This window comes from Impatiens glandulifera, chromosome 1 (assembly GCF_907164915.1).
Source record: "Impatiens glandulifera chromosome 1, dImpGla2.1, whole genome shotgun sequence".
NCBI lineage: Eukaryota > Viridiplantae > Streptophyta > Magnoliopsida > Ericales > Balsaminaceae > Impatiens > Impatiens glandulifera.
Genome location: NC_061862.1, coordinates 43,178,938 through 43,205,014, shown reverse-complemented (window position 1 = coordinate 43,205,014; position 26,077 = coordinate 43,178,938). Strand labels below are relative to the sequence as shown.

Sequence of the window (26,077 nt, the reverse complement as noted above, 5' to 3'; positions counted from 1 at the left end):
TTGACCATCATCTTATGACTCACACTTTTTCCAAATGCATCTTTATCCCCTCATATGCCTCTTTGCCCCTTCAGAAAACAACCCACAAATATTAGACGACCTCTTTTACCCCCACTTCAACAATCAACAACCAATTCAATTGATCACACACTTCTTATACCTCGTCAAACCAACTACTAACCCCCAAATTTACCATCATCTTGTGACTCATACTTTTTTATATGTCTCTTTATCCTCTCGGTTGACAAACCACCACCACTCAACCTTTACCTCGTGACCTCACACTTTCAAATGCTTGTCCAACCAATCAATAATTCCGACATCACACTTTCACACGCATCTTATTCCTATTTAAAAGTTGTGTCACCATATATTATACTCAATAATATATTCTTTAACATCGATCTCTCAAATATTTATAATATTTACTTTTAAATTTGTAGTTTTTGGGATTCAAACCATGGTCTTAAACATGAAATGTGAACACCGTAAATGCTAGACTACTTAAGATTGTTGAAATAATTCTATAATTTTGTGTATGTATATATATTTTGTATTTAATAATTATTACTAATTAGTTAATTAGTCGTTATATTGTGACTCAAACTTTTTCATATGTCTTATTATCATATTTTTATACGCTTCTTATCCCTTGTTAAACCAACCATCAATCTCAATCACATTTTCAAACGCCTATTATTTCTCAGAAAACCACCACCAATCTCAATCATAGTTTCACACGTTTATTATCTTTTAGCAAACAAACAAACCAATCTCAACCGACATCTAATTTTGTGACCTCACAATCCTTTTCTACCCACCTCTTATCCCTTGGAAAACCACGTACCATTCACAATTTCACATGTCTCTTATCCATATAAAAATAAACCACCAATCTCAATCGACATTTAACTTCGTGACCTCACACTTTGGTCAATCAAATATTTGATTCATATTTTTAACCACTTTCATTTGTTACCGACCTATTATTCATCGAAAAACCACACCCCAATCACACTTGGTTAAATGGTTGAACTTGTTTTGTTAGGTTGCAAGTTCGAAACATACATATAATATTTTTTAATTTTATTTTTAATCGTTTCAAGTTTATGGGTGGGTCAACCCACGATCCGACCCAAATGTCCATTTACTCTCACATATGTAGAAACTCTTTAAATTAATATTCGGTAAATTAATAAACTCTCTAAAATAATAAATTTGTCCGGTCCCGACTTAGGCCAATGTAAAAAATTGAAAAACTTGAGATAATATTTTTTCGGGAGATCCTTTTATAATTTTCGGTCCCCAAAAAATCATAAATTAATAATTAATAGAAACTGAAAACATATTGATTATACTCTATTGAAATATGATTCAATATTTGTCATTAATAGTGTTTTGTGCTAAGCTTGGAGTCCTTCGCTACAACGTAATTCTAAGAGGCTAATTTGCCTTGAAAAGTTGATAACATACATAATGTGAATTTATGTAGATATTTTTGCTTCATGTTCACATATTGTTACAGTTTATTTGATACACAGCCTAATAGAAGCAATATATTAAATCATATTACAATATATCAATGTTTTGTAAGATGTGAGAATGCGAGTTTAATTCAATTTCTAATAAGTATGTTTGACGTTTTTACTAATAAATAATTTTGGTGTGGTGGGTTAAGGTCGTGCACTTGAACGAAAATGAATCGCCCTCGAAAAGTGATAGTTTGTGGACGATGATGCATATATGACATACAACGTAATTCACGATTTCCTCAATACCGTCTTTAATATTTAATGGTAAGTAATTTATTTTATTTTTTATATAATACATTTTATTTTAATAGTTTAATTTAGTATGTTTAATTTTTAATTTACACATTTTAATTAGAAAAAATCATTTAATTATAGTTATATTTATAAAATTAATCATAATTTTAACAAGAGTGTTTTATTTGACTCATAAAAAAAAAGTCAAACATTATGTAAAAGAGAGAAATATAAAGAATTAAATATTTTATGGAGTTAAACAAAAAGATCAATAATTTGAAAAAAAAAACAAACGGACAAAATGAACTAATAAGGTCCAAAATTTATAAAGATTGGTTGCTGTTAGTATTATTTCAAGCTTTGTTTTGTCTAAAGCTGTTCATGAAAGATACGTTTTACCTCTTCCTCTTTAATGAATTACTTTTGATAAGTGAACTATTGATAACCGATTTTTTTGACTGAAAATATCTCAATCTCCTCCCTTTAAGTTCATTTGTTATAAGGAAGACTACATTCTAGGGACATATATACCTAGGTCAAGAACTTAAAGTATATTGAGGGATTAAAAGTTCATTATGTTTTACCCATTCTTGCTTGACTCTCATTTTTATGATTGTTTGTTGTCCAGGCTCAGTCTTTTCAGCAGTTGTAACACTAAATTCCATAGAGATCTTTAGTAAACATGAATGGCTGACATCAAAACCAAAAGTGTACTTTGGTGCAATGGGGAGATCATAAGACTGTATTTTCAGATGTAACCAAAGTCCCTAAACCTTACATTTTCAAGGGTGAAGAATCTTGGCAGGTTTGACAACAAAATGTGTGTTTTTATTTTTATTTTTTTACTACGATCTTATTGCAATAGATTAGGCCCCATTTGGAAACTCTTTTATTTCTCTTGCCAGTTTCTCATCTGGGCATTTAAGAAAAGAAAAGTTCCCTGACATTGTTTTTGGTTGCTTCCAAATGAACATTTTCAGCTTCTAACAAAATTTCCGAATAAGATGTTCAAGAGGCGTGGACTGTATGAGAGGATTTCATTTCAGATGATGTATTTGATGAGTGGGAGCTTTGTCCATCTGTTTTTAAAGACCATTATTGAAAATATACTCATTTCAAGGACAAACAATTTAACGTTAATCCTTATGCCCAAATTGTGTGTCTCATGGACAGGGTGGTAAGTTTAAGCATTGATTGTCGGTAAATTGAGAGTTGTTGGTCTTAATTATCTTTTATGTAATTAGGGCTTATTTAATTATTAATGGGCTTGAGTATGTATAAGTAATTTAAGGTTTTTAGGCTAATTACTCCTTTATAAGGGTTATTTGTAAAGGTTGATAGATAATACTTAAGACTCTTAAAACTTTTCCTCTTTAACATATTATTGTCTATTTTTCCAGAGTTTCATTTTATAAATCTTATTCGGAGAATATTGGTTTCGGTATTTCTAAATTAAGTGGAAAAAATGGAGTCGCTGAAAAAAAAAATTCTATTGGATGCGCTAAGAGTCGTAGCAAAGTATCTAGGTCAAGAAATTTACTAAATCCTAGATCTTCGATTAAGACAAATTGTAAAGTTAAGATTAATGTAATTATTCAAGGTGATACAAATTTTGTAATAAATGGTGTACACCTTGAACATAACCATATATTGAGTCCAAAAAAATCACGATATTTTAGATCTAATAAAGTATTAGATATATCTACGAAGAGAAGATTAGAACTAAATGATGAAGGCTATGATAATTTCTATTGGATGAAAGAAGATGTAGAAATTATATTTCAGATGTTATAAGGTTGAGATTAGGGAATAGAGATGCTGAAGCTTTGAGTGCTTATTTTTTCCGCATGTAAAGTAGGAACTCAATTTTTTTCTACGCACTTGATTTAAATGGTGAATCTCGGATTAGAAATATTTTTTAGGCATATGCAAGATCAAGAGCTGTATATGATTATTTTTCCGATGCCATTACTTTTGATACTACTTATTTGACTAATAATTATGACATGTGTCTTTCGCTCCATTTGTTGGAGGGAATCATCATGATCAATCTATTTTACATGAATGTGGACTATTATCTAGTGAAGATACAAAATCATTCATATGATTATTCAAAACTTTGTTGATATGTATGTTTGAATGTGCTCCAAAGGCAATAGTCATAAACCAATGTCGTTCAATGACAATTGCAATTGTATAGGTATTTCCAAATTCTCATCAACGTTTATGTCTTTAGCATATAATGAAAAAAATTCCAACTAAATTAGGTGGTCTTGCGTAGTATAAAATGATAAAGAAACAAATGAGAACATTATATATACTCACTTACGGTTGATGAGTGTGATGATAATTGATAGAGTATGATTGAAGAGTTTAACTTACAGAATAATGTCTGGTTGAAATTTTTGAATGAAGAACGTAATAAATGAATGTCTGTATTGGTCAAAGATAAATGTTGGGCAAACATGCCTACATCTCAGAGAACTGGAAGTATGCATGCTCTTTTTTATGAGTATGTGCATTCTAAAACTTCATTGAAAAAATTTCTTGAGAAATATGATAATGCTTTAAAGAGGAAGATTGAAAATGAAAAAGTTTTTGATTTTGCTTCTTTCAATTCTGTGATCCCCGTAATAACTGACTATCCTATTAAGAGACAATTTGAAAATACGTACACTAACAAAATATTTAAATTGTTCCAAAATGAATTAAGAGGTTTGATGTTTTGCGTTGCCTTATTAGTGAAGGAAGAATGGACAACTATGATATTTGAAATAGTAGAAATTATTTTGGCAACAAATAAAAAGTCACTACGAAAAATTTGTTTTGTAGTGTGTTATACTATGTTAGATTGCCAAGTTAATTATTTTTGTCCGAATGTTTGAGTTTCAGAGTATTTTATGTAGACATATTAATAATGTTACTTTTTTCTACATGATTCTACACTATTAAGTTATTATTGAGAATTATCTAAATCTCAATTTTTTAATTACAAATTCCTAAACTTCATTAATAAAAAAAATTAACATGAATATTTGAGAATACTTCTTGAGAAAATTAATTCAATAATTTTCATAAATAAAGAAAAAATATTTAGTGTAAAAATCAAATGAGTTATTAAAGATAAAAAAAATTACAATAAACAATTCATACAAATAGAAACTGATGAAATAAAAATATATGATACATGCAAAAGAAGTCCTAGAATATATAAAATAAAAATGTATGATAAAAGTAAGTCATTCTTCAAATATTTACATATAAATATAATACTAATTTGAGGTAGATAAACAAATTAAACTGATTTGAAAAAGTATACAATACTTTTTTGAAAACTTATTAAATAGTGTTAAAATCCTAAAATAAAAATATGTAAAGATAATCAATTACAAAGATTTAACAACTAACAAATATGTATTTGATACTATATAAGTTTACAAGTAATTATTTGGTAAACTCTATGTGTCTTAAACTAAAACGTAAGACAATATTATTGTTAATGACCACTATGAATATAGAATGAAGAACAATATCTGTGAAAAATAAATATACATATTTTTAAAATTAAGATTTGGAAAATAGATAAAAACTAGAACAATCTCCAAAAATTGTAGTATTACACCAACCCAATTTAAATATATTTTGTGAGGAAGTGTGAACAAATATCATACATTTGTAAAACTAAAAAAAAATGTAAAAAATCATTTATGTTAGGTATATATTGTTAAATGAAAATTTACAGCTTTTTTTTATTATTATTCTAGTGTCAGTTATGATTGTTGGAATTTTTAGGGTCACTTGTATAATAAATAATTGTGCATGTGTCATATTTAATATAAGCCAAAATAATGTGATTTAATGTGAAATTAAGTTTATGGCTTATGAGTGTATTTGTCATGAAAATAAAGTGAGGATACCTAAGTGACATTTCTAATTTTATGAAGGGGCTAAATTAGAAATTGTCAAACTATAATAACTAACTTATTGTTGGTTATATGTAACGGTAATGGTCCCCATTAACGTCGATTCTCCTTTGCGTCCCCATCAACATAGAGAGAAATCTGTTGACTTACTCATCAAATGGAAGATCCATTCCAAATAAAGAAAGTCTAAAAAATAGAAGATTTAAGACTTTTTCTATTACAAGGAAAGAGAAGATTCATGCGATTAATTAAGGTACGCTTCCGCCGCATTCAAGATTTTAATTTCTCACACATTAAATTAGGATCTAAATTAGGATAATTCTAACAATAATTAGTATCATATTCAATATTATGATAATTAAATATAATAAATCGGTAGATCCACTTTCTCGAGTGTTGTGTCATGTTGTAATTGCAATTTTTCTTATTTATCAAAATATTATTTTTGTATATATAAATCAAATGTGTTATATTTAATAAACTAACAGATATTTCCAACCACTTTAAAAACTCATCACATTATCGTGCAAGATCCTCTATTACTAATTATACATGCTTATGCTTAATCTGTTCTTCCTCACAAGAAGGGCCAAATAAAAAAAATGTTTCTTTTTACTATTCAAACACATGTATATATATTTTTTTAACTCAAATTTATTTTTTAAACAAACATAACTTAAAAATTCACCCAATTAAAAAATTATTGTTTTGGCCTTATTCTTTTAAAAGTTAATTTCATGTTTCGTCTCAATTATATGTATATTTTTAATTTCAATTTTTTCACTTTAAAAATCACACCAACATATTTAATTATTAAGATAATAACGTGTAAACTAGTTAATTTAAAAATCTTTACATATGAAATGATGAAATAATCAATCTATTATTTTTGTTTTTTCAACTAAAACAGGATGGTTTAAAAATAAATAAGGTTACAATGTCTGAATAGATTATTACCCATTCTTGCTTATTATCAAAGGCTGAATATTTAAATTCTTAATAAAAGATTATCAGGAAAAAGAAAATACTGATCTGTAAAGGTCATTATAATAAAATTTGACCAGCACACAAAAAGAAAATTGGCCTCATTTCTTTTTAAATTGAGTTAAATTAAAAAAAAAAAACACCTATGTTGGAAAATTATCTAAATTTTAACTTTGTTTGTGATTTTAATAGTTTGAATAAATATTAAATATTTAACCAATTTTGGAAACAAAATATTTATAGTATATAAATAAATTTAACTTATAACTAATAAATTTCTACAATATTAATAATATTTTATCCATTGAAGGATGAAACCTTTATTTCTATTTTATACCATTTGGTTTAAAAGGTCAAATCCCTACTCTGTCTTTATATTTCATGTATATTATTTAACACATTTCTTATAAAAACAAAATTACTAATTTATATTACAACATTATGGAGATTTGATTATTACTTTTATTTATCATATTGTGTCTCGTGTTAAGTCGGGGCGATCCAAATAACACAAATTTAAGCTCAACATTTTCCATTGTGTATAGTGCCGTATTGTGATAGTGTTGGCCTATAGACCAAATTTGTATTAAAGCATCTTATAGTGTGTTAGACAACTTTTGAGTTAAGAGATATCATTTTTGCTTTGTCTTAGTTAATTATTTGATAAACAACCCTTATTATTTACATATTGGTTAATGAAAATTTAGGTTTTTTAAAATTAAGATTTATGCCAAAATTTTAATAATAATTATTTTTATTTTATTAATACATTCAGTTACAATATCTTGACAATATTATGACTTATGAGCAGGGTAATTTGGATTACTAGTTAATGGTCTATATAATATCAAAATCATAATTTAAGATGTTTTGTTTTTGATAATGCAATTAAAAGAAAATGTATGATTTTATGTTAATCAGAGGGTTATTTAACCTCATCAAGAATATATTGATTCATTATAAAGTGTTAAAGGAGCCTCAATCCCATAATAATATCAAGTTCTCACAATTTTTTGGATTACTTAAAGATTCAATTAATTAGTTTTGAGTTATTTGACCTAATATTGCAAAATAAAAAGCATATTATTCTTTCTTTATAATGGCTTGATAGCATATAAAAGGAATATGCACAATTTTGAAAGATTGGTTGTTAAATTAAAAAAAAATGAAAATTAGAAATTGTATTATTTAAATATATAAAATTTCAATACAAATATTTGTTTTTATGGAGACAAATTCAAACTAACTATAGTTATTTACTTTTACTTTTATATTGATGAACCATTTCTTTTTCTTTAATCAAACAATCACCTAACAACTTTTATTACTCAATTTTGAGTCACTCTTTTCAGTTAACCAAATTTAGTTACAATGTCTTTATTCTTTTATAAGGTACCCAATATATAGAAAGATCCACACCAAAACAAGAAGAGAGCGAGTATTTGGCGGATTAATCCGTAATCCAAATCTTACGTTCCGGAATACTAATTTGAACTACATATTTCAGTTTGGTTTAAAATCGGATTAAATTGAGTTCGAATTTTACTAAATTTGAATTAGTATGATTATCCAAATTATTTACACAAAATATATTTTTCAGTTTTTTACCATATTGTATTCAATTAACTTTTGCATAAATTAAAACACAAGTTTTTTTTTTCATTTATCCGATGTCGCATCTCTCCCCTTCATTTATTCAATTTGGCGATCAAACATTGGTGTAGTAACATTCCTTCGAAATCGTTCGTTATTTTCTTTCTCTTCGCCGCCACCAATGTGAACATATTTGTTATGTTTCTTCTTCGGACAAAACTCTGCCATTCTCAAGGAATGGAGACTTTAATGCCGTTTTTCATCTCTGACATGACTAAGAAACTCGAACCCCATTTGTTGTCAGAATCCGATGGTCGCCGAAATCTCATATTAATCGACCGACCATTAAGAAATTATCCGAACCCTTATCTTTTCCGCCATGAATGATTCTGAACCCATTAAAGCATGTGATTTCTAATTTCTAATTTCTAATTTTCACTTTTTTTTTTTAACTTAACCCGTCAATCTCACAATGTCAATCTCATTCCTTAGCAGTAGAAAATAAGGAGAAATGGATTTATGGGTTGACTGGGTTAGGTGACAATCTGACGTTTAACTGATGTTAAATCATTAACAAATACATTGTCGTTTCATTCCTTTTACATTATTAATGTTAGTATTGTGTCAAATAAATCAATAAAAATTAATTAAAATAACATATATAAAAAATTCAGTAAGGCAATTTATCTATATCAAGATTTCTAATTACTTAATTTTTATTTTTGGATCTAACAATGTACTCGTTTAACTAAAGATACAATCTATTTAATTTTATCACAATTTTTCATCACAACTAATAATTAAGAATTTTGTGATAGGTTAACATTTAACATTATTGAAGGTCTACTATGAAATAATTATTAGAGATTGTTTGATATAGAATTAATATCACATAATTATTGTTTATTATTTTGAATATGGGGATTATGAAACTTTGAGAAAGAAAAACAAGAAAAATGAGGCATATTGGAAATTTATATATATAATGATGTTTAATTTTTAAAGTGTCCGAATTGTCGGATCGAGAGCTGTGGTTAATTTGGATATATATGTGAGAGTAAATGGATTCTTGGATCGGATTCTGGGTTGACCCGCCCATAAACTTAAAACGGTTAAAAATAAAATTAAAAATGCTATATGTATGTTTCAAACTCGCAATCTAACAAAACAAGTACAACTCTTTAACCAACTAGGCTAATAACACTTTATATTTTTAATTCAATACAAAATTTGATAAACGCGAGACGTTATAATAATATATTTTTATTCATGTGCATCGCACGGGATCATCCTATTAAGATGATGATGCCGTACAAAATAACATAAGTGGTCTAGTTTGGAAGATTGACAAAGCCACTATTAACTATAAAAAGCTCTCGTAAAGTACTAACTATGGTATGATTTTTTTCACTTGGTTATATCTAGATGTATTGTTTTTATCATATCATTAAATAAGATTAACTGCTTAAAAGAGTTAAAAGATTTATTTAACACAAATCACTCTCTAATAAAGTTACTTACATGTATATGTTTGTTGGAGTCTTCATTCTTATAAAAAAATCAGATTCTTTTTCATTGATCCAGTTTATTAAACAAAACAATTAAAATATAAAAGTGAATATTTTTCATTGTTAAATAATGTGACTATTTACTCAGTTAAACATGAAAATTGCATCTACATTGGTAAAACCAAACATTACAAATTTTTATGGTTGAAGCATGCTTTAAAAACATGAATGGAACATCTTCATCAACAACAACTCTTGGATGTTTGTCAATATTTTTATTGTTCTTCATTTATATTTACATTAAAATATTTCATTGACCTCACTTCTTTGCATTTTAGGGATTGAATGATATGTATACTGGTTTGTGAGCTCACATTGGGATAAAAAGAATGAGAGATATTAAAATGAAGCATTTTCTTGTTGTATGTAAGGAAAAATATCCAACTTCTATAGCAGAAATTATATCATCAAAATTGTGTACTTTGTGGTAAGAAAAGTTGAGAAAATTGGAATCAAATTTGGTTGGTGCTATTAATTTTATTTTTATTTTTTTTCTGGTTTTTAGTGCTTTGGTGGGCAGGGCCCTTAGACGGCCTTTCCCTAGGACCCACCCTCATTCAAGGTCATTGAGACTGAAGATGGAAACCACCATGAGGTGTCATTTTTAACCATACTTTTATGTGTTTTGTTAGCTTGTTTCATATTTTTTCAGCCGTTCATTTTTTTTTTCTTGATCTAGATTTGTTTCATGGATAATGCAACAAAACATAGATATGAAAATGACAAGAACTTAAAACTCTGAGAGATGAGTGGGGAAATGACGTTTATGAAGCTTTGAGAACTGCCTTACCAGAGATGAATGAGTATAACTCAAGTGGCAATTATGTGGTTTTAATGGTTTGTACTAACAATCTCCTTTGGCTTTTAACTATTTGTGTTTCATTACTAGAACATATGCAATTGTCATTTAATTGCTCTTAGTATAAGAATATACCTTCTTTTAACAACTAGTGCTAGACATTTCTAAATGTTTCAATTTTAATGGTTTCCTATGATTATAATGAATTGTTCAAAGCGTTGTTTGATCTTTGGGTTATTGTGACAAAACTCAACCATCCCATCACAAATCAAATCAATCATTTTATTAATTAAAATATTCAAATTATTTTTTGCTTAAATATTTTATTTAATATTATTAAAAATTAATATTAATATATATCTTATATTTATTTTGTTACATTATAAAATTTATTTTCATATAAATTAAATTAATAACTTATTTTATTTAAAAAGAATTATATTAAATAAAAAAATTTAAAATATAAATAAAATTATAACCTATTATATTATCTAATATACCATTAAAATATTAAATAATTTAAATAAATAATTATATCAGAAAATAAAGTTAAATATATTTAAATAAAAAATATTAATTAATTTATAAATATATCTCATTTAAATTAAATTTTTATAAATAATTTTTTTTTAGTATAAACTAACTTTAAACAATTATTCTAAATAAATATTCTAATAAACTTGTTTGAATTTTAGTTATTATTTTATAAAATTTATTTCATGTAAATTTTTTATATTAATTATATTAAATAAAAATAAATACACAATATAAATAAAATTATAATACTATATTATTTTATATAATATTTAAATTATAATAATAGTGATTTATAAAAATAGTATTTATTTAAATTTTTATTTATGTATTAATAAAAGTTAATATTAACATATTTATAGTTTTTTAATATTTATTTTATTATATTTTAAAATTTCATTTAATATAAATTAAATTATTTCATTTAAAATAATATTATTAATCATAGGTCGTTTTCTGATTTTTTGTCTCTGGATCTCCCAATTTTGAACATTGATCTGAAATCGTTCTGACGTAGATGAGGTTTAGGTCTTTCAACCATTTATTGATAACACTTGAGTGTTGTTGAGAGTGAACATGCATGTATCTTTGTCTGATGATTTGTCTGATGAGAGTAACATAAGTAATCTATCTATATAGGTAATGAGAGTGAACTTGTATATTTTAATTGTTTTATTTAATAAACATAAATATGGAAAATTGTTGGTAATATTAGAAAGAAATCTCAAATGATTTTTTTTTAAAATACTTTTTATGGAAATATCCCAAAAATATTTTTAAATCATTTTCTAATTTTTCAAAAAATTTAGACAATGGTTAGAGGTTCCAAAATTACAAAAATAATTTGGAATTTTAAAATAGGAACCAAACAGACCTTAGGACTGGTATTCTCGGTCCTGGGTTCGTTTTATCAGTCGGGGCTAAAAAGCCCTTGGTCCAGGTTTATGATCCTCGGTCGGGGTGCGGAAGTCCCTCAGTCGAGATGCTAAGACTTCTTGGTCCTTTGCAAGAATTTTCGGTTGGGTGCTAGAATTCTCGGTCGGACATTTTATCTTAGGTGGAAGTCATCGATCGGGTGCGAGACTCATCAGTCCTAGGTTCGACTTCACACAAAATGACTCTCACTTGTGGGGATATTTTTCTATCCAAAAATCCAACCGTCTTTGTGCAGCTGAAGTGTTATATTTATAGCCAAAGAAATAACATAGGCCTAGGAAAATAACTGCTTCAGAACGTGGGGTCTAACTGCTCGGCCGTGGATGCTGAATCGTGGGTCGGTCCTGAGTGAAAGTCATCGGTCCTAGGTTCGGGAGTTCTCGGTCGGGTGCGAGACTCTTCGGTCCTATGTTCGATTTCTCGGTCGGATGTAAAAATCCTCTGTCGGACCTATCGGCCTAGATGAAGAACATCCGTCGGACCCTTTCGGTCCTAGATGAAGAACATCGGTCGAATGTCTCGGTCCTTGCTGAAAATACTCGGTGGGACCTCTCGGTCCTGATTAAAATTTATTGGTCGGACCTCTCGGTCCTGGTCGAACGTATCGGTCCTCAAGAACATCAAAATTGTAGGTTTTCCAATTTTGATGGAGGCTTGGATCCTTTATTCAAGGGCTTGGGTAGATTCACAAAGCTGCTAAGAACATTATGAACATCATATCAATGTGTGATTCAACCTTGATGATGTTCAATTTCATCAAAATAGTTTAAGGCCAAAAATCGAGTTTTAGGTTTTAAAGTTTTTTTGAAGTGTAAAGAGCTTGCTAATAGGTTCCTTATACATCACAAGCATTTATTCCGTGCATTTGCACGAGTATTACAGTAAAATATGATAGCATTTTTAATTTTATTTTTAACCGTTTTAGGTTTATGGGCGGGTCAACCCACAATCCGACCCAAGTATTCATTTACTCTCACATATATATCCAAATTAATCACAGCTTTCGACCGGGTAATCCGGACATTTTAAAAATTAAGCATTATATATATATATATATATATTAGTTAGTTAAAAAGTTAAACTTATTTTGTTAAAATGTTCCGAGTTCATCAAATTTAGTGTTAATTTATGTTGAATTCCATCCATTAAGACATAGGCAGCTTGAAGAACTATTAGATGGAGCTAAGTCCTTCTCGTCGGCCATAAGTACTATGAACTGATGTAAAATAGTTTATAATAAATGGGTAATTAATTAAGGTTGTCAATTAAAATAATTTCTTAATATTCAACTACAATGAAAGTAGGATGGTTTTATGACAAATATTAAAATATTATATTATATTTATTTATAAAAACACAATTATATGTTAAAATTTAAAAAAATATACAAACAATTTTATATGTATAAAGTACGAAAAAAACTTTAAATATGTTTGACAAAATTAAAATTAAAATTAAAAATTTAATTCTTATTCCTGATTAATTTTGTTTTGTATAATAAATAAGTTTATATTTATTTATAGTTTAATTTTAAAATAAGTTTTCATATAAATAAAATAAAATATATTATATAAATAAATTTGGAAATACGTTAAAATTATAAATTATATAAACATTATATATTAAAAAATAAATTATAATAAAATATTTTTTAAAATATTTTTATAATTAGGATAAGAGATATAATAATTATTTTTTTGAAAAAAAAAATCATATATAAAAGAAAAGTTATCTCGTAAATTCTCGAGAAATCTTTACTAAAGAATCTAACAAAAAAATATAATTTTTATTTATTATTATTTTTAAATAGTTAATGTATATTACCATTGATAAAAATAAATTTAAACATAACTAACAAAACAAAAAATATGTAAGGGAAAATAAAAAATTCAAAAAATATGAAAATAATAAAATACAAATATGTTGTCATATATGTAATAATTATTAATTTATTTATTATATATATATATATTATATTAAAAATTAAATCAGTTGAAAGATATTTATTTATTTTATGTTTTGTTCTATATGACTAATTGTGGTGAGGGAGAAATTTGTTTTTTTTTTCAGCTTCATCAATTGAAAGTTATTTTTCATTTATATATAGCAACGTAATCTACATTACAGGAGATTATGTTAATTTTGTAATCTAACTATTAAAATGACCATGATTTATTGTTATTTATTTAAGTTTAAGATTTTTTTTTTTTATTTTTTTTTTAAAACGACTTAGCGTCATTGAAGTCGTAACATTCTGAATAAAAGCTAAAAACGTAAATGAATTATCTGTTTACAATGCTTTCAATTCTAGTGAGTTTAAAAAACGGTAAATTCCAGTTCCTGCAGATATTCCAGTTCTGCTCCGCGCTTGGAATTCCTCTCCACGTTCCCGCGAGGGCGCTGCAATCCGATACAATATCTTTCCATAAGTCGTCAATGCTCCTGCGGGTTCTGTCATATACCCTTGCATTCCGTTCTTGCCAAATGTTATACACCACTGCTCCAAAGCCGCACTTGAACACGCTTGTTGCAAATATATTTTCCTTGACTTTGAGTAGTGCTGCTTCTTTGATTTCATTCCATTCGCTCGGGAAACTGATCAGCTCCAGGCTTTTATAGAATCTGTCCCAAAGCTCCGAAGCAATACAACAACTCCCGAATAGGTGATCTATGGTTTCTTCATTTCCTATGCATAGAAGACAGCTCGCGTCCGGGATGCTCATATACTTACTGATACGATCACGTGTGCTGAGTCTTTCCCAGAAGGCGAGCCATAAGATGAACTGGTGTCGAAGGATAATCTTTGTTGACCATACAAGAGGAGCCCATTCTACTTTCTGCGCTTTTTCCCGGATTACCTCCCATATTTTCTTCAATACCAGCTTCCCATTGTCATCAGCTTTCCATTCATGAATATCCGGTCTGTCGTGTAGTTGTATGTTACTTATATGATCAAGTATCCTCTTTCCTTCTGGAATTCTTCTCAAGAGCAAGTTCCAATTCCCGTATTTGATGTCTCTGATTTTCGCTTTTGCGCAGTCCCTTCTGATACGAGTATTTTGAAACTGTTCATTGTCGATGATAGGCTGGTTTTCAAACCAAGGGTCGTGCCAGAATAGAGTGCCTTTCCCGTTCCCTAGTCGGATGTCATAAAGATCTGCAATATCGCTTCTTAGTTTAAGAATCTTTTTTAGAGACCAGTTCATACCTTCGTGAATTTTGCAGGTCCAGATGCTGGTTCCGTGTTTTATAAATCTCGAATGCACCCATTTGATCCATAGTGACTCCTGATTGCGCTCCAAAGCCCACAGATGCTTGAAGGTTAGAGCCTTGTTCCACTCGATATAGTTCTTCAAGTCGATGCCTCCCTCGTCCTTCGGTTTGTAGAGAGCGGTCCATTTGACTTTCTTTCCTCTTCTTCCACTATTACCTCAGATAAAGTTTCTCATCAGTGTGTCGAGTTCCTTCATTACCATCTTCGGAATGACCATTTGCTGCGCCCAATAGCCAACTATGCCCATAACCACGGTTTTGATAAGTTCGATCCTCCCTGCATAAGAAAGTTTTTTCGCTGCCCAGCCAGATATCGTGTTTTTTACCTTTTCAATCAGCGGCTTGCAGTGTGAGATCTCGATCTGCTTCGCAGTTAACGGAATTCCTAAGTACCTTATGGGAAAGTTGCCTTCCTTGATGCCCATGATGTTGAAGATGTCTTGCTTTGTTTCGTCCTTCACGCCTCCATAAAATGCCACACTTTTGCTTTTATTAATAGTTAAACCTGTTACCTCAGAAAAGAACGTTAGTGCAACCCTAATAGTTTTAATGGAATCAACGTCCGCGTGCGCTAGAATGAACAAATCGTCAGCAAAGCATAAATGTGTTACCTTCTCTACCTCACAGAATGGGTGAAAGATGTATGGACGATTCAAGTTTAAGATGTTAATACATTGACTTATTGAATAATTAGAGTTGGAGTGATTTTAAAGTAGAATGAAATTTAACTAAATGAAAAAGAAATTATTAATTAAGAAAAGAGTATTAAGGTGAGTTCTGTTGCATTCATTTTTTTTATTTTTTCTTCTCCTCATTTTTAATTACAAAAACAAATAATAAATTAAATTAAAAAAATATATGAGTAATGTCTCCTCCTTCCATTAAAAAAAAGAAGAAGTTATTATTATTATTTTGTTCGGGATGGCATAAGCCTCCGCAGCAGAGTAATGTAGATCCCATAATTTATGAGAAATAATTATAATTTATTATTCAAATTGAAGATATTATCAAATAATATTTTTATGCAGGGTTAATAATTTAATTTAATATATTAACAATTTTAAATATGTTTCATATTTTATAATCACTTATTTTTATATATTTAAATAAAAATGTGTTAAAAATAATAAGTTAAATATCAAATTTATTTTAAAAGTAAAAAATAAAAATAAAAACACTACTATGAAATAATCACTAAAAATCATATTATCTTTCAAAGTTTAATAAAATTACCACTTTATATAAAGTTGTATTATATTTTTCATTTTTATTCTCATTACAAGTAAGTAAAATCTCGATAAATTAATACTCGATAAATTAATAACTTCGATTAATTAATAAATTTTTATAGTCCCAACTCGGGACCATTAAAATAAATTAATAATTCGCTAAATTTATAAGATAATATATTTTTATTAATGCATATAAGTCCCATATAATATATAAATTAATAATTCTATATTACATTAAAATTATAGATATTTATTTTAAGATGTACTTTTATAATAAAACTCAAATGTAATTTGTTTCCCCTTAAAATTGATGTCTCCTTGTACTTCATTTTAAATCATTCTTAATGTATTATGGAGCTGTGACGTACTATGTTCATATTGCAAGATAAAATTATGCAATGTAATTGTTTCTTGAAGGACATTCTTTTGTGAGACCGACTTCAACTCTGTATTGTCATCTTCTTTCTCATTTTTCATAACACTATTAATGATTTGTTCATCATTCAAAAATTCTGCAGCGACTTCATTTTCACCAGGATAATCAACTATATACATATACATGAATGTGTTTATTTAATTATTATTTATATTAATAAACTTAGTTTAAATTCATGAATGAATTAGGTTTAGCAATATTTATGAATGTATTTAATTTATTTAAATTAATGCATTTATAATTTATTAAAATTAATACATTTATAATTTAATTACATTCAGGAATTTATTTAATTTACTAAAATTCATGAATATTAATTATTAATTTATCGATTAACTAATAATTTTCCCGGTTACAATGGTGTTAATTTATCGAGGTTGTACTGTATAACAAATATTTTTTTTCTAATTATTAAATAAGAAATAGATGAAAAAATATTATTATTATTATCTCTCATATATATATGAGTTAAAAAAATATTAGCATTTTTTTTAAATTATTTTTTATTTAATATATTAAATTATATTTTTAATATATTAAATTAATTTTTAAAATTAAGGAGAACTATCCTTACCCACCACATTAATGACCATATACTTGTAGACTTCAATGGGTTACTCTGGTGGGTTTATTATATTTAGAGATGTGTCGGTATGATATACTTTTAATGTATTATTCATACCTTATATATTACCGAAAATTTTGGTATACAAAAAATTCATACATTTATCTTACCTTTATTTCGGTATACAAAAAAATAATACATTTACTTTACCTTTATTTCAGTACGTTATTATACCTTTTATACCTAAAAAACATATTAAGTTTAAAAAAATCAATTTAATATATTTACTACATAAAACTAAAAAAATATTTATCATAAATTAAAATATTCGTTTTAAAATTCATTATTCGTAAAACTAGCAAATATTAAAAATTAAAATTAGTTAAAAAAATTTGAGTTAACAAGAATAAACATAGATATAGTCTTCAAGTTAGACTAAAGTAGAGGCGAGAGATTGAAATTTAGAACAGTCTTTAATTATATTTGTATCTACAAATTTGTTTTATAAATTGATAATACAACTCATGTTATCATAGATAATAATATTAATGATAAATATTAGTTAATTTAGACTTAATTAATAAAAAAAAAATCACTCTTCATTTTTATTAATTTTTTTAAACAATTCAAGTTTATCATTATCTATAAAAGTATCCACTATCATTTACCAAACTAAAAACAGACTCACTAATAACGGTTAATGATGAGATTGTAAAAATATATTTCACAATAATTGAAAGGATTGAGGCCAAATTTTATTTCCTTTTCACCACTCGAAGAGATTGAAAGTTTGATTGTATTTTTTTTTTCAATCTCATCGGTAAGGTAGAGATTGCATGGAATAATATTTCAGTATAATTATATTTTGATATTATTTAATAATTATATTTTTATAATTAAATTAATATCAAATCTATTTAATTATTTCCTTATAAGTATTATATTATATATATTGTTAGGATCTAGGTCGCCGCTGGTGAACCGGGGTTGGACCGGTTAGCGGTTCTTACTCGTAGGGTGGTGATTAATCCGGTTAAAGATTAATACCGGGTTTCAATACTACACAACCTGTCACAAACCCTTGAACTAGGTTCAAGCGCGGAAGAGGTTTGCTTTCAAGTTGAAGCGGTACACGTGTATGATAGGCAGAGTCGGTTTCGGATGATGGAGATTTGAAGAATGGTGGATCGGTTTTGATTATCTGGATATTCGGTATGGTCAGTATGGAGTCGGTTTGGAGCGGTATGGTTAAGTTAGTCGGTTATGTAATGAAGCCAACAGAAAGTAAATAACACAACAGATTTTATGGATGTTCGGAGATAAAACTCCTACGTCACCCCTTCCTCTCGAAACCGCGAGAAGGATATTCACTAAGGAATACAAGTACAATCCGATCGAGACTTATTCTCTGCTCGATAACACTCTTACAATTTACACCGAAATTATAGCACACACACACTTAGAATTTAGCACTTAGGCTTTCTTAGAATACCACACTGTTATCACTTGTAGTAAATGCTCTTAGCTCTTGTTATCCCAATGTTTGTCCCGCATTTACTCTTCTGCAGCTGCCTCCTTTTATAGGTGAAATATGCCAACGGTCATATTTCAAAGCCTTGAATCTGATTGGCTGATCAGAGATGCAGTGATTCAGTGTCTCAGACCTGCCGGTCGTCTCCTCAGACCTGACGGTCAATCTCAGACCTGGTATCCTGTTTCAGACCTGCCGGTCTGTAAAGCAAACCTGCTGGGTTTGTCTTTTACTCAATGTAGGCACTGTCTGTTTGGACAGTTGTCTGTACTTTGAAGATTTCCTTTCTGGCTTATCCCGAAGTAGAAGGATCCGGTAGTACTGTTTTTCTGCAGCCTACAGTCTTTCCTCAGACTTGCATGGATATGGAGGTATTCAGTCTGTTCCTTTGATATCGTTCTCAACAGATACCTAAAGTGTCTTCTTGTACTAGTCGGCCATTTGACTTGGCCGAATATCTTTTGGTAGTGAAGTAACCGGATTTCTTCCGGTTATATTTGTCTTGTGGATTGATCGGCCATTTGATGGTTCCGGTTTTGAGCTTTGGCCGATCCTTCCTTTGTTTGGTCATGCTCCGAATACTCTTGATCGGTATGATAACTTGTCCGGTTCGGTTTCTTCAGTTGGTTCTCTTATTCATCCGGTCCACTTCCTTGTTCCTGCATGGGAAGTTTGTTTAAGTTAGGTTTATTTGAACCGGTATGAATTTATCTAACAATTTCTCCCTTTTTGATTATTTTATTTAAAATTATCAAAATCATGTAAGTTTGCAACCGTAGGCCGGTTGTTTTGTTTGGCCGGTTTTTGAAAAAGACTTAGAGAATTTTTCGAAAAATTTTGAGGGAGGAGTTTTGGAAGAATCTCTATCTTTTATCTAACAGTTTCTCCCTTTTTGATTATTTTATTTAAAATTATCAAAATCATGTAAGTTTGCAACCGTAGGCCGGTTGTTTTGTTTGGCCGGTTTTTGAAAAAGACTTAGAGAATTTTTCGAAAAATTTTGAGGGAGGAGTTTTGGAAGAATCTCTATCTTTTATCTAACAGTTTCTCCCTTTTTGATTATTTTATTTAAAATTATCAAAATCATGTAGAAATGCAAAATAAGGCCGGTATTCAAAAATAACTTTATATATTTATAGATAGCCGGAAAAGACAAAGTGTAAATACTAAGACAAATAAGAAAAAGAAAGATAGTCCCTATTCCGAGTCCGTGAATTCGTAGGCGCTCTTCTTTTTCTTTGGTTGCGGTGGCGGTTGCGGTTGCCTGGTCTGTTGGGAGGGTCGTGGTCTTTTAGATCGGGACCGCAGCTGTTCTTCGACTTCGTCTTCGACTGGGTCGGCTTGCTGCGAAGTACCCGTAGCAACCGGGTCAGATATTTCATTGAGCATCTCGACTATCCGAACTTTCTTAGGAGCCGGCCTTTTTCTCTTCTTCGGTTCTGAATCGGAGGCGGCCGCCTTCTTCTTTTTCTCGTGTTCCTTTGCAAATCCCGCCAGCCTTCGTGCCTCCGTGTCTAACCGTTCGGCATCCGCTGCGGCCTGACTGGCCACTTTCTCAGCATACCCTGGATATAATATCTCGGCCCTTCTTATTCTTTCGGCCTCTATTTCGGCTTCGGTTAGCTGAGACGATCGCGGCGCCTCTTTATCCTTGCTGGCTTCGGCGTTTAGTTCATCCTGGACCCTTTTAGCTATTAGGGCATCAGCCTCTAGAGCCGCGGCATCCGCGTTTTCCTTTGCTTTCAGAATTTCGGCCATCTGTTCGGTGAGTGCCTTTACCTCGGCCACGAGAGTCTCATTTGTCTTTTCCAGCACCGAGACCCGGTCAATTGTCGTGTCGACCCGTTCGAAATCTTTCTTTAAGTCCGAAGTTATACCCTCTAGAGCTGCGGTATGCTGAGCACATTTTTCGCGCTCACCGGCCTCTTCCCACAGTCCGGTGCTGAGGTCGGCTAGGCGTGCTTGATGTTGATCCACAAGATTTTTTGTCACACCGGCGAACTGCATGGCCGAATCAAATATTTTATTGCAGCATTCCTTGAACGGTTGAAGCTTGGACACTTCGTGTTCAAGTACACGGTCATCAATCTGCTCCGATATTGATGCCTTAAACTTTTGAAGCCGGTCTTCAAGCTGCCCTGATATGGACATTTCAAACTTCTTAAGTTGGTCATCAATCCGCCCCGAAACGGATGCTTCAAATTCTTGGAGCCGGTCATCAATCCATTCCTTAGGGGGAACTGACACGGTGGCTTCCGGTGGTGGAGTAGGAGTTAACTGCTCGGTGGGATCTGGATCGCCTCTCTCACCGGAGTCTATCAGTGCAGCATTCTCATTAGGAGGTTCTAATGTTGCCGCATCCTTTAAGCTTGGCACCTCACTTTCCAGGTTTGGAACAGCATCTTCTAAGTTTGGAACCTCAACTCCCAAAGTCGGTATCGGTTCCTCATCTTCCAATATCGGTTCCTCAAATTCCCTTGGTGTCTCAACTTCCTCTCTTGAGGGTGTTGGGTATTCAACTGGAAATTCTTCGATTACCGGAGCAGTATAGACCGGTACTTGCTTTTGGTTGCATATTGCTTCCAGCCGCTCTATTTCCTGACGTATTTCCAGTTTGCCCTTTTCAAGCTTTTCCAATACTCGCGGTGCTACGGTAGACACCGATCCTCCTTCGGCATATTCTTCCTTAATCTTTCTGATGCGCCTTCTTAGTTTCCGAAGATGGCTTCTCGGTATCAGGAGGCAAGTTCGGCATTGTACCTCCTGAATTGTGTTGGATTTTGTGAGGCTGAAGATCATGTTCTCTACTTCCTCCAATCTTGCGATGCAACCCTGTTGCGAGAGATCCGGTCGGATATCTTTATACTTTGTATTGAACCGGTACTCATGCCACTCCAGATATAAATCTATGACGTCCTCGTCTCGCCTGTTTATGCCCTGAAAGATATTCTGGGCAAGTCTTTCGGCCTCGGCCTCATCGGCCTCTTCCTGGTTGTTTCCTTCATCATTGTCTCCTTCATCATTGTCTCCTTCATCAACCCCGTCCTCACCCTCGGTGGTCTCAGGATTAGCGCTTCGTTCGGCATCGTTCGGACTCCGAGCCGAATTATCGTCTTCATGGACCGTTCTATCTTCGGTCCACTCCGTGTCGGTTTCCTCAGAGGCCCACTCCTCATCCTCTGTTTGTTGCGGTGGGTCTTCGAAAGTTATCTTTTCTTTCCTCTTTCCTCCGGTCTTTGCTTTTGCCGGGGCATCTTTCTGTGCGGCTTTCTTCTTTCGGCCACCTGTGGAACTGGAGGCCGACTGCGTTCTTGGAAGGAATTGCCTTGATCGAATGATGCAGCGTTTTATTATCCCAACACCGGGACCGACGTTGACGTTCAAGTGTAGGAAGATCTTACCGAGTTGCACAGCATACCCCCACGACCTGGCTGAATCCGGTCTTACCATGTCCATGAGGTTGCTGAATACAGATCTTGCCCAGTTGACCTCTTTTCCTTCCATCAGACCGAAAATCATTTTGATTTTGTCTCTGGTGAGGTTGCTGAAGTTTCCTCCCCTTGCCAGTATCGCCCTGGCGAAAACGTCACATGCCGGAATATATTCCGGCTTCAGCGTGTTCTTACTTCCGGATGTCGTGATTGGCTTATTGGTTGCCGATAAGAGGTGGCGAGCCGTCTCAAAAGTATCATCGTCTATTGGTGCCGTTGCGTCCTCGCCGGTAGTTGGGAGACGCAAACTTTCGGCCACCACTGCCTCGGTGATCTCGATTTGGGAACCGCAACCCGTTGCGATGATCCTATCGTAGGAGATGGTTGCGGTTTTGAAGAACTCTTCGACCGCCTCTTTGTAAATTACGTGAGGACCATCTAGAAAATATCCCAGACCGGTTTTGATCAGCAGGTCAATGACTTCCTTTGCTTCGGTTGTTCCATTCTGCCGAATTTCCTCGAAATCTACTTGAGAGTAGAGTTTGAACAATGCCGAATTACGACCCATGTTGAAGAGTTTGAGAATGAGAGAAATCGGCTTCAGAGAGTTTAGGAAGCTTAGAGAGAGAAAGTGAATTTTCGTGAGAATGAAAAATATGACGAAGGCCCCTTTTTATAGGCACGGTTTGGAAGCCAAACCGTCCCATCATGAATGGGCGGGAAATTTCCCTCCAAATTGAAACGACGCCAAACTGTTGGCGGTTACATATGAAACGGTGGGCGGCATCTTTTAGCGGGAGATTTCCCTCCAAAATTTGTCTATGTCATGGATGACATATTCTTATCTTAGAGGCCGAATGATTGATCGGTTTCTAGTATTATTCAGACATTTTGATTTATCGGCGTTTAACAGTTTTAAGTAGACTTTATGATGCCGGATAAGAACGAGGTTAAGCCGGTTATTTAGATAGATGCAAAGAGTAAAGAGAGACGATCTTTAAAACTGAGACGATATTTTTATTAGAACGGAAACCGATAGGATGAAAGAAAGACATTTAAGCAAAGACATTTAAGCAGTAAGCACCATTCTGGAGTACTTTTCCACCACCGGATCTTTATCAAGAATGTTTGAGGGGGATGCCGGTGTGCCCGGTCCAAAATCTAGCCGGTACTTGAGAATGAGCTTGCTGATGTGAGGTGCAAAGCCGAGACCCTTCTTGGTCCGCACCATTTTCCTCAAGATTTGAAAGAGGACCGCTGCCCAGTTGATGGGCGTGTGGTTGTAGATGTGGGTCATGATGTTGTAGGTATTCTTTGAATACCGCTGATTTTGAGATTGGCACAGAATGGATCGAGTGACAATCTCAAGAAGTAACTGAGTACTACGACCGAGGCGGGTTTTTAACCCATGGGTTTCCACTGTATCGAAGGTTGCAGAGCAGCGGAACCCATAGTAGTATTCATCAGTTCCCTCCATGGCCAGAAAATCAGAGAACCCTTCTTTGGGCAGATTGAAGAGGGTGGCAAATTCGGCTTCATCAAGCCGGAAGGTATGATTTCTTACAGTAGTGACAATGCAATCACCCCAGTTGATGGCATTTCTGAAAAATTCCTTGACATCCTCAGTCAGTATGGGACCGGATTCGTAAAGGAAAGATTGAAGACCGGTAACAATGAGGCTTTCAAACATATGTTTCTTTGGATGGTCATAATCCCATTCTGCCATGCATGAGCTGAAGTCGACACTTAGAAAATTTCCCAAAGTTCGGCTTGGCATGATTATGGTCTAGAGAGAGAGATTCAAGAGGAATACAAGTGATTTTGGATGTGATAGAATGTGAGGAAGATGGCTCCTTAAATAGGATCGGTTTTGGAGGGAAAATCTGTGCATTGATGGTCAGTTTTGTTTTATTAAGGAAGAGAATCTTTTCCTTTTCAAAGTGCATGGGGAAGTGGCGGTTTGCAAAGCTCGAGGTAAGTGTTAGTTGGGAAGTGACCAGATTAGTTGGAAATTAAATATGCGAGTGGTTGGGAGTTATCTCATTAAATGGGATTATCTCATTAAATGCACATAACGATATGGATTAGATAGAGACCGAAAAAGGTAGAGACAATATCGAAAATGACATACAGAAATGATGAAGTTAAGAAAAGCACAAATAAAACCGAAGTGGACATGGATGAAGCCGATATGATCAAAGTTGAATTAGATAATGATACATCCGGTACATGCAGCAAAACGACCGGATGCAGGAAGGAGTGACTTAGCGAGCATGGGAATTAGCATCACGAGGGGGGTTGAAGTTTCTCCTCCTCCATTCTCTTTCAAACCGATCGTAGAATGAGTCGATGACTTCTCTGGTGAACACCTGACCGTGGTTCAAACCTTCGCCGGGACATGTTGGAACTCCAAGTTCCTCAAAAAGTCGGCTTATCTGAGGAACGAACGCCACTGACCGGGTGCCGATTATCCAAATAAGGACGTCAAACAGTACCCTAGACCAGTTGACTGGCGTTCTGGTGATGATGGCCGCCATAATGTTGAACGTTGCCGCGCAGTATGTGTTGGTGACATCTTTTCCAAAGATGCCTCTTCCTATTATGTCATTGAGGAGCTGATACTCAGCCCTCAAAAGAGATTTAGAGCCATGGTCATCAATAGGCTCATTTGACCGGGCAAGGGAGAGAGAGACCTCAGCCTTAATATCGGCCGGAGGGTTTAGGTCTGTTAGCCCTTGTTTGGGCAAATCGAAGCATCGACCGAAGTCCTGCTCGGTGAAATCAAAGAGAATACCCCCAACCTTTGATTGGATGTGGGTATCGAAGTGGGGTGTTCCCCGGTATACCCTGGCGTTGTAGTAAAATTCCAACACTGATTCAGGGTAGATTGTTTGCCTGGCATCTAGAAAATGCTGGAGGCCGGTATCTTCTAGTTGTTTGATCATCCGATACACCTCATAATGATCGGTATCGGAGCAAGATTCAAAGTCAACTTGGAGAATGTTTGGGAAGAGAGACATTTTTGCCTTAGTGATAGAGATAGTGTTTTGTTTGTGAATGTTTTGGTGAGTGAGTGCTTCCTTTAAATACTGGTTTTGGGGCTAACCTATTGTCCGGGCATTAAGTGAGATGATATGTATTAACCGCAGGATAAGAAACTTTGCATGAAATAGGCAGTTTTGCAGGTCTAGGTGTCGGTCATAGGCCTGGACTGTGAAAGATATCAAAAGATCTTCACGTCTTTTTAGGCGCGACCAGGTTTACTCTGAAAAGGCAATGATGCAGAACAGATACCGTTAACCTCTGATAACTATTCCTCTTCTGTTTGAAATTCAAATAATCTGGGGCAGCGTGCTTCCGAGCCGGTCAGACATCAGATGTTCATCCCTATGCGGTTATTTGGTGCATGCACCAAGTAGTCGGTCGGTTTACTTTTTCTGATAGACTGGGCGGTTCTTCCGCAAACACCCCGAAGATTCAAAGTTCAACTTCTTAGGAAGAATTAT

At 32.3% G+C, this 26,077-nt stretch overlaps 1 protein-coding gene across 1 annotated transcript in view; it reads right to left on the bottom strand.

The window, feature by feature from the left end:
- Window positions 1-23,139, bottom strand: part of LOC124926073 — a 29,140-nt gene extending 6,001 nt beyond the window's left edge. The window contains exons 1-4 of the mRNA XM_047466241.1: window positions 22,767-23,139; window positions 21,972-22,319; window positions 20,920-21,659; window positions 20,496-20,874 (exon numbers count right to left, since the gene is read on the bottom strand). Of these exons, the coding sequence (XP_047322197.1) occupies window positions 20,496-20,874; window positions 20,920-21,659; window positions 21,972-22,319; window positions 22,767-23,139 (1,840 nt within the window). The remainder of the gene's footprint in view (window positions 1-20,495; window positions 20,875-20,919; window positions 21,660-21,971; window positions 22,320-22,766) is intronic.
- Window positions 23,140-26,077: the final 2,938 nt, after the last annotated feature.